The sequence below is a fragment of the Quercus robur genome, chromosome 9 (genome assembly GCF_932294415.1).
Source record: "Quercus robur chromosome 9, dhQueRobu3.1, whole genome shotgun sequence".
Classification (NCBI taxonomy): Eukaryota; Viridiplantae; Streptophyta; class Magnoliopsida; order Fagales; family Fagaceae; genus Quercus; species Quercus robur.
In genome coordinates this window covers 34,193,132-34,203,081 of record NC_065542.1, presented here as the reverse complement: position 1 = coordinate 34,203,081, position 9,950 = coordinate 34,193,132, and the positions used below count along the sequence as shown (strand labels likewise).

The following is a 9,950-nucleotide window of genomic DNA, read 5'->3' as shown; positions in this document are numbered from 1 at the left end:
TGAACGAACATCAATGGATATTGGGTGTTGTGGTCTGAGATTGTGAAGGAGTGGAGAGTGGTGTTGGCTGCGTATTGTGACATTATGAATACACCACCTCACCCAAATCTCCTCCATGTTTTGGTCCTACACAAAGCATTTATTTTCTGCTTTGAAGCAAGCTTTTGGAAGGTGGAGATTGATTGTAAAGATCCTAGCTTGAGGATGTCAAAGGCATGATGGATAACTTTCTAGAAGTGTCATTGTTTAGGATTAGTACATCTTGCAATGTTGCTTCTGATGCTTTAGCTAAGCATGCTCAAGTCATTGAGGGCCCTCTGATTTGGTTAGAGTTAAGCCCTCCATGCCTTCAAAACATTTTATATACAGACTTTCATTATATCAAAGATCATCTACCGCTTGATCTCAAAAAGAATTAATTAATTTTTTTTTTTAAATCCCACCACCAAACTAAAACCATGAATTTTTGACATCCAAAACACTAAAACAGAACCAGGTGCCCCAAGTTTTGAGTGGCAGAACAATCAACTAAATTTTAATAATGACCTAGAAATTCCCCAAAGAAAAATAAGGATCAGCCAGCAAAGTAGAAGAAACATGGTAATCAATTGGTAATGAGAAAACAGACTTCCATTCATTATAAGATAGATAATTCATAATAAGATTATATTCATTACGAGACAGATCATTCAATACTTTTATCCAGTAAACCTAATTGATAACCTCCTCCTAGACATTCCAAAAACAATCAATACAGCCACCGATAACCAATCAACCAATAAATAAATTTCTGTACAAAATTCCTACCTATCTATTTAGGGGTTATTGCAGAACCAAAATTCAACATGAGTAACATGTTCGAAGCATTTCCAAGGATCCACCACACAAACTTTTTTTCTACCAACCATTTCACATTGTTACCAATTCTACAAGCCCTCACTTTTCAGCATGTTCTCAAAGTTGCTTCCTACTGTGCCTAACATTCAGTTGTATAACACCTCTCTCTCTCTCTCTCTCCCTGACAACCTAACCATTCTAAACGTGCATGATTTCATGGCAACAACTGTACATAAAGAGGCCGGACTCACTCCCAATTAGGACCCAACTTCTGTGTCTGAAGGTAATACATAGAAGTACACATTCCCTTAAGAACCACCAGCATTTGGAAGTCTGACCTGCTCATGAGCTTTCAAAGCCTTCGAAGTGAAATTCTCCAAAGCCTCAAAAATTGGAACCAAACCTGCTTTTACACTATTAGAAGCTGCATCGTGAACCCATCTAATGGTTTCCTTATGCTTGGCTCTCTCTTCATAAAGTTTTTTCTTCATCGAATCCAAATCCACCTTTAAATCATCCAAAGGTGAAATTCCACTTTCGGAAGGAACCTTTGACACAGCAGTTTTATCCGACACTGTGTCATGGTCAAGCTCCATCTTCCCTGTCTCCATGCGTAAGGTTCTAAGCTGTTTCTCAAAATCTTTTGAGAGAAATTCTGCTTCAATCTTCTGGCGTTGCTCCTCATTTTGCCTTTCCCATAACTGGCGTAAGCTTACGGCAAATCCATGCATGGAATTTGCTACTTTTATTTCTGAAATTCCTTCCATTGCCTGGTACCAATCATTGCAAATTATGAAAACTGGAGGAGCTCCAATTCGGCCTGGGGAAAAAGGGGCAGGTCCATCAGGTGTTTCTTCTTGTTCTTGGTTAAGGCACCTTAAAAGCCACCCATTTAAGGACTTGACATAAGATTTCTGGGTGTTAATCCAATTGTTAAAGCGGGAGCACCAATTCAGAAGCTCCATTTCAAGTTCAAGAGTAGCTTTCAAACCTGAATCTCTGTGGGAGCTTGTGTTCGCTTTAAGAGAGCGAACTTTGCTCTCCATGATAGCTTGGAACTGTTTCTGGTGGCACTTAAGCATGGACTTCCACATTTTTATCAATCTGCAAATAAAAAGGCTACTAATCATATCAAATGAAAGCAACGTAGCATACAAATAAAGTTCAATTGCTTGTCACTTCCCACAAAATAGTGGATAATCTTTTAATCTTTCCATCTTTTCTACAAAATCCCCACCTAGAAACCAAGGGCATGTAAATGATTTGCAAGCCTTTGACATATCCATCACCACTCACCAGCAAGTCATTAATAGTTTTCAAAAATAACCAACCAATTCCCAGCTGGTGAGAGGTAAATACATATTCAAATGAGATCTCAGTAAAAACTTCAGTTAGTCAAGACTTCATCAGGGTATGGAAACAAAACATTTTAGAATGTAATAAAAATAGGAAGATCATTTTGTCAGTATGATAATCACCACAAACCCCTAACTATTAGTGTATAACAAGATTAGCCCTTTTAAAAGTAAGATTTCCAAAAAACCATTCTGAGCTCTATTCTCTATAAAATTTAGGAAAAAGAAATAAAAAAGGAGATGAGTGTGAGAAGATTATCTTCGGAAGATATGCACACAGGCCAGACATGTATAGGAATACCCTTTCACAACTTTTCCATTATTGTGTATCCATGCAAGAAGTACTAACCAAGCACCAAAATGATAACCATTAACTAGACCGAAAGGGAAAGCAATTTCATACCCATGAATCAATTGAGTGAGTTGGGGCTGGAGTTCTTCATCTCTCAACTTATTTATTCTGCTTGAGATAGAATCAACAGCTCTTATACAAACATTGATTTTTGTCAGCAACTTTCTTATTGAAGCCTGAGCAGCATCAATCTTACCGGTCTCCGCTCCTCGGTCATCTAGAAATTTTAGTCTCTTGCACTTTTTTTCGTAAGTGAGCCGCAGCCTTTCTTCATCCTAGAATTAGAGCAAATAATAAAACATGTGATAAAGTTATAGAGCAAGAACAAATATTTAAAGTGCATGGATCCTTAATGGAACGATTTTATAAATTAAAGAATCGTTGAAGCCTTGAAATGTCCAGGTCATACTTGACATCTCAGTTTTTTTTTTAAAGGACTTACTTGATATTACATAATTATAATATCCTCAGATCTGGATTAGATTTTAAACTATTCTAAACCAGTGAGAAACAATCACTTGAACGCAAATATGACATATGTTTACCCAAAAATGTCGTTGTACAAATGCATTGATATAAAATCTAGTGTAGGATTTTTTGAGTCATACATCCAAAAAGCTCTACAAAAGAACATGAATATGAACTCTGAAAAGGAACAACCCAGAACAAATACTCCTGTTCCATAATGAGTGGCTCAGTTTCCAAATGCACAACTTTTAAGGAAAAACTAACATTTAAATCCTTTAGAAGCAATCAACACACAGATTGAGGCACATATATTCATATATAACAAAGGGTAATGTGAGAAATTAATCATTGTGGGACAGGGAAAAATGCAGATTGAGCCACTCAAGACAAAGTGAGTATGTGAAAAATATACATTTGCCAGGAAATTGAAGAAGTTTCCCTAACCATTGTGGCCAGACTGTTTTTAAGCTTAGCAACACACATACACATGCGTGAAAAATCCTAAACTCAGAACAATATCTTCTTCAGTGTGTAATCAATATCACGCTCAAGTGCAACATGAACAAATGGTGCTATTAAAAAAACAAAGAAAAGACGTGAAAATGAGCTAAAGAAACAAATTGATGATTTCAAATTTTGAAACCAATGACCAGTACCACATAATAACTACATACATACATACATACATGAGGGTTGGAAAGGGCTAGGTGGAATAGGTAGTGTCTGAGTGGGCTTTTTGTGCACTTGTGTCTGAGTTAGAGAATGAGAGAACAAATTTCACAAGGTAGAGTAGATGATTAACAAACCATGAAAACTGATAAAGATCAGTTAAGAAAATTTTGAATGATAGAATTCATCATTTTAGATCAATGCCAGTAAAGGTTGCTAATGAACCTATGCGGTAACGATCAAGAAGCATTTGGCATCATCTCTGATACTGTGGACTTATCAAAAATAAATAAATCTCTGATATTGTGGACTCTTATTGGGATAGAAGAGATATTTGTACCAGATACAATTTCCTTTAAAAGTATTACCATTTGAGAGGAAAGTTTTCATTCTTTACTTATTATTAAAATAAATAAAAAGGAAGAAGGGGACTGTTTCAATGCATAGCGGCTTAAGAATAGTATCACAATATTGAAAATCTCATGAATTACTCAAGAAATTTAAACATCACAAAAGCCCATCATACTATCAGTGTATTTTGTGTGTGTGTGCATGCGGGCATGCGCATGAACTTGAAATTCCTTCTACAAGTGCTATAGGAATGCATCTATAAAGGAATAAAACCCAATCTCAAAGCCTAAATTAACCCACCATCCTTAACTAAATTGAATAATAAAGAGAAGATAGTGGAAGGAAGTAAAAAGATCGGAATTTGATATATCCACCTTCAAACAACTAGGATACACAAGGTCTCCAAAAAGCAAACTCTTCTACAGACTTTTAACAGGTGAAAGCCTTAATGTATATTTTAATGCACCCATACCTTAACTTCCTTATATAGCTTCTTCTCCCAGGCGTAAAGTTTATCCAAAGTTGATGAAAGGTTTCCAGGCTTCATGTTGAAGTCCTTCACAGATTCCCCATAGTATGCTTTCGCCATTTTCATAGTCCTTTTAGATATTCTTACTGATGATCTGGTCGGAGGTTGTGAAGAAAACATGGATGGTGCAACCAGATAGCAGATCCTAGAAAAGATCACTACATAAAGACACAAGTTTCAGGAGCTAAAAATTAAACCTCATCACCCAAGAGAACTCAAACTTTGAATATGATAGGCATTAGCCCACAAAAACCATGAAGCAAATATGGTATTGACTTCCTAAAAAAATACTAATATTCACATAACATTCATGCTTAATGATTCAACTTATGTGAGAATGTCGCACAGTGGTGGTCTTGTCTTCCCGCATCTTATAAATGAGTACTCTTGATGAAAATCTCATTGTCAGGGAATTATAATCTGAAAAACCTTATCTTATTTCCTTTCATTTAAAAAAAAAAAAAAAAGATTTAGATAGTTGCTTACACGACAATCCACCTATATTATGGGGTCAGGAAAACAGGAAGAAGACCCATACAAATGATGTTTTCAACAAATATATTCAGTGCTCAGCAGATGAATGTATTTTGGTCAATTGTGCATGTTTTATCTTATTCTACTTGATATGGTGAATGATTCAATCTGCTTCCCAAATTGATTTGCAATTAAAATCCTCCAGTGATTCATTCATCTTAAGCCCCTACTGCTATCAAATTTAATTTAGATGAATTGGTGTGTAGAACTGGGTCAAAAATGGCAAACCAGTCTCAACAAAATGATAGTCTAGGCCAAGGCTCTAGTGTTAGTAAAATTAAGAAGATTATTTAATTTATAAGTGGCTAAACCATTAGCAATACTGTACCAGAAATTGAATTAAAAATAAAATGCAACAAACATAAGCAACTACTCTATGTAAATAGCTTAGGAAGGTGCTTCAAATATTTTGAGGCCAAATACCAAACATGTGGATTTTTTTTTTTTATACAAAATTTCGATTTACATAATTTCTACTCAGGAGAATGAGCCATTTTCTTTGACCTACTTACATGATCTTGCCCATGCAGCCCAACAAGGTGCAGTGCAGAGACGAAAAAGTTTTTCCAACCTACTTGAATTTGTGATCACTAGTATAATAGAGCATCTAAATAAACTCTCTTAACAAATATTGATAGCTAACACAGTGCATTTGACAAGCAACCTGTAAATGACATTCCCAACAACAGAAACCAAAAATGCTCTAGAGTGAATGTAATTACACACACAAAACTATTGAACACTAAATCAAGAAATATATGATAAGCTACTAAGATGAACAATTACTAGAATACCTTTAAGTGCAGTGCCTTTAGTCTGGTAAGGCAGCTTGCCCACCTCAAGCAACAGGGCAACCTCTTTCCCATAACTAGAGGCAGTCTCAAATTCATCCCTGATTTCCCTCACAACTTCCCGAAGGTCCCTCGAGCCATGGTTCGACAATGTGGTCAAGCTACTTATCTTGGAAGACCCTGCATCTATCGGGGATGCTTCATCAACACCAAATCTCACTCCTTTCTTTCCCGAAGACTCGGGTTCGGATGATATCGACACGATTGTATCAGGACTACTACTCTTCACATCTTTTCCTTGGGCCGAGCTCGAGTGTAGTGAACTATCACCACTACTATGTAATGGTATTGTGCTTGAGCTTCCTGAACCAACATGTGATGGCAATGGCACACCCCTTGAAGTTCCTTCACCAGCATTCACATTCATATTCCTATTCTTATTCCTATTATTCTTATTATTCAAATTCACATTCCTATTAGTCATATTAACTTCCTCTTTCATCTTCTTCCTCTCCTTATGAACTTCCTTAACTACTTCTGGCTCCATTTCATCTTCCAAATCAGGAATCCCCTCTCTTGCCCTCACTTCCTTCGAGTCCGGACTACTCGTGGACGACCCGAATCCGAACCGGGCCTGGGGATAATAAGCCGGGTAACCACTATTATCATAACTATCAAACACGTTGAGGAAATCCCAAGTGGAAACCCTCGGCGGCGAAGGCGGAGGAGCCGGCTTACTCGGTTGCTGATCCCGATTATTCCGAGGATCATTCGCCGGCGAACCACCCATCGAAAACCCGAAAAACCCATTATTCCCATAACCCGAATACCCGTAACCCGAATCGGAAAATTGCCCATTTGACACCGGGTATCTCTCCGGGTCCTCCATCACCACAGACTGTACTTGCGGGGCGGAGCTTTTCATGTAATACGCATAAGAAGTCGACCCGGTCGGACCCCAATTCGGAGCAGCAGCAGGATACGGGTACTGATAATCTTCAGGCGGAGCCCAATAATTCGTGGGAGGAGGTGAGTAATAAAAACCCGGTTGCTGCTGTTGTTCTTGTTCTTCTTCTGGGCTAGTGTGATCGTGAATGTGGATATGACCCGACCCGGAATCCTGATCCGAATCCGACGATAAGTGCAAATGCGAATCGTGAATGTCAATGTCAATGTCGTCGTCGTCGTCGTCTTTGGGACTGTGGCTGAGAGAAATCGAAGTCGACGACGAGTCGTTTAGTTTTTTGGACTTTTTCTTCTTGCCTTGGTCGGAGGGCAATGTGAGGACCGGAGAACCGGGAGAGTCGGTGCCGATGACGAGCTCTTCGTCGACGAATTGACGCAAGGCGTCGCCGATGTTCTTGAGGGACTGGAAGTAGGCGACGTGCGAAGCCGCGAGAGCATAGCGGTGATGCGACGCCGTTTTGATGAAGTCCCTCCGTTCCTTGCAGAGAGTGACCAACGGCAGGTCGTCAACCTTGGAGGGTCCGCAGCCCATGATAACTAAAACGCGGAGACGACAACGACGAGTCGAGTTTGTTGTTGCGATAACAACTCATAATGCCCAGCCCTGTTTGCACAAAGGCATTGTAACCAAATTGCTTTTAAGGAATAAATTAAAATTATAGTAGGAGTAGTAAATATAAACCCTAGCAAGCAGAGTTGCGCAGAACAAAGATGATGATGGTGCTGATATCCATGTGTGCAGTGAGTAATTAATTTTTTTGTGGTGTAATTGATGAAGAGAGAGAGAGAGAGAGTGGTGCATGAGAATAAGTGAGAGAGAGGAGGGGAGGAGGAAATCTGACCGTTGAGATCGATGGAGATGAATAAGAACCGTCCATGCGCCGAGGGAATCAGAGAGCAAATCGTGTATTGTTTTTTTGAAATTGAAATTGATGAATCTGAGAGAGACTCTGAGACTGAGATATATGAGTTCTGTTTCTTTTTTGGAATTTAGTTATTATTTTATTAATTAATGGGTTCGGAATAGTAGTAGTAATTAAAAAAGACCTGGAGATTTGTGATGTTTTTAGGGATTTGTATTGTGCCTCTGACTCTGTCTCTGTCTCTTTCAAAATTTGTTTCACAGAGAGAGAGAGAAAAAAAAAAGAAGAATTTAGAAGCAGCGAAAGAATAAAGAACAGAGAAAGAAGAAGGAGAAGAATTTTAGTAGTACTATTTACTAGTAGTGGTAAAAAAGAAGGGTCGTGGAACCTGCCACTGGTTACGCGCTTTTGTCGACACTGTTCCTCTTTTTTCAACTCAGGCCCCTTCCCCCGATTCTGTTTTTTGTTTTCGTTCGCCGTAAACTCGTAAAGTTAATTCAGACCTTTGCGAGTCAACTTTGTCTTTATATTATTATTACCACCCCGCTGCCTCAAAATTTCACCGTTTTTCTCATTCTATAATTACGACATTTTGTCAAAAAAATAATAGTAATAATAATTACGACCTCAATTGTCGTAAAAGAGAATATTTTAATTTCGGCAATCAATAATTAACGATTCCCTAATTCTTATAGGAGTATGTTATTATTTAATTTTAAAATTTATGTATTTGTCATGTTATTGCATGCTTCTTTTTATTTATTTTTCATTAATAGCTTGATAAGATTATTTACACTAACTTTCACAATGTTTTAGAGAGATAGGGATGACGATTGAAACCAAGAAACCAATGTTTTAGACAGGGATGACAGTTAAAACCACATTTCTTGGGTACTTGCCCCTCCCCACTTCTAACTTGATCACAATTTATCTTATGAGGTGACGCAATTTTATAAGATTTATCTCTCACAATATGTGTAAGGCTCATAAAAATGTATCCCACATATTATGGGAAAATTATTAAGTACTCTCGAAATATGGAGAAATAGTACTCCCTTCTTTCATATTTTAATGAGTAGACCTCACCATAAATGTAAGAAGATGGAGCATTATTCTCCATATTTCGGAGTATCTAAGAATTAATCTATGTTATAAAAGACATATTTCATAAACCCGTCTCATGAAATACTTTTTCCTATTAGAGGGGTTGGTTTATAGAGAGAAAGAGAGAGCAACCTAACATGGCAATCACCAATGACGGAATTAATCTTTCATTTAAAAGGACGCCAAAGAATGAACAACAACAACAAAAAAATCACCATTTAAGAATGAGATTTATATAAAGATTCAAGACTAAATTAATATGTGAAAATAAAACTAGAATATATTCAATGTTAAAATATATATATATATATATATATATATAAAAGAAAAGACACTAATTATTTTTTAAATGCATTTCAACTTAATCATTTATGCAAACATCTATGCAAATATAACTCAATATTCTTTTGAATCTTAAGAATCTTACACATTCTATTTCCAGGAAAGCAAGAGGGTACCCTAAATTCTCTTATATAAACAAAATTTATGTTGTCATATCCTACCTAGCACCTAATTCCAAAAACAAAATATTATATATAAATATATATATATGTAATTATCTTTCATAACAAAATGATGAATTGATGACTATGATGATGATAAAGAAATATAAAAATTTGCAAAAAAAAATTAACATGAAAAATAGATATTTTAATTTGACTCTATCGACATACTCAATATAATGTTTTATTCGCTAAACTGCAAAGAAAAAAAATTTAAAATTATTTTTATTTTTATTTACTATATCAACAACCAAACACGTAGATTTTCTCCACAAAAAAAATGTAAATATATTTAAACTTCATTTTTTTTTCTCTTCTTTATATTTTTTTCTTCTTTGATTCGAATAATTGAGAATAGTAATATAACCATATAAGTAGGAAAATTAAAGAAAATTAAAAGAAATATATTTTCCAATCCCAATATTTAAGCATTTTGTAGTCGATAAAACAAAATCATTAATAAGATTGTTCCAAAAATTTATTAAAAAAAAAAAAATTTCCAAGAGATGTGTGGATGAACAAGGTACCTCAAGGTACTGGTGATCCGTGGTCGAGTTAGCAACCCTTCTTAAGGTGATTAATGTTTTAAATTAAGAATCCATCTATTAAGTTTAGGTATTTCTTAACT

The 9,950-nt window shown here is 36.3% G+C and overlaps 1 protein-coding gene across 2 annotated transcripts; it reads right to left on the bottom strand.

Moving 5' to 3' along the window:
- Positions 1-612: 612 nt before the first annotated feature.
- On the bottom strand, positions 613-8,022 carry LOC126698176 (nitrate regulatory gene2 protein-like). 2 transcript variants are annotated; one of them, XM_050395202.1, is made up of 6 exons: positions 7,695-8,022; positions 5,890-7,456; positions 4,505-4,719; positions 2,596-2,819; positions 1,829-1,941; positions 613-1,657 (listed from the first exon to the last, which is right to left on the bottom strand). In XM_050395202.1, the coding sequence occupies exons 2-6, from the start codon at positions 7,382-7,384 to the stop codon at positions 1,146-1,148; spliced, it is 2,559 nt and encodes an 852-aa protein (XP_050251159.1). In that variant the 5' UTR covers positions 7,385-7,456; positions 7,695-8,022; the 3' UTR covers positions 613-1,145. The 2 variants fall into 2 exon arrangements, with proteins under 2 accessions (XP_050251159.1, XP_050251158.1); XM_050395201.1 differs by having other exon boundaries at positions 613-1,941; positions 7,695-8,021.
- Between the last annotated feature and the right edge of the window lie 1,928 nt (positions 8,023-9,950).

What these genes read in the sequence shown, in the direction of transcription:
- LOC126698176 (XM_050395201.1), bottom strand. Translation starts at nt 7,384, where the DNA reads ATGGGCTGCGGACCCTCCAAGGTTGACGACCTGCCGTTGGTCACTCTC. An exon ending in AGCTATATAAGGAAGTTAAG is followed by an intron (nt 2,820 to 4,504) that starts GTATGGGTGCAT and finishes CTCTAATTCTAG; the next exon opens with GATGAAGAAAGGCTGCGGCT. An exon ending in CTCACTCAATTGATTCATGG is followed by an intron (nt 1,942 to 2,595) that starts GTATGAAATTGC and finishes TTTTATTTGCAG; the next exon opens with ATTGATAAAAATGTGGAAGT.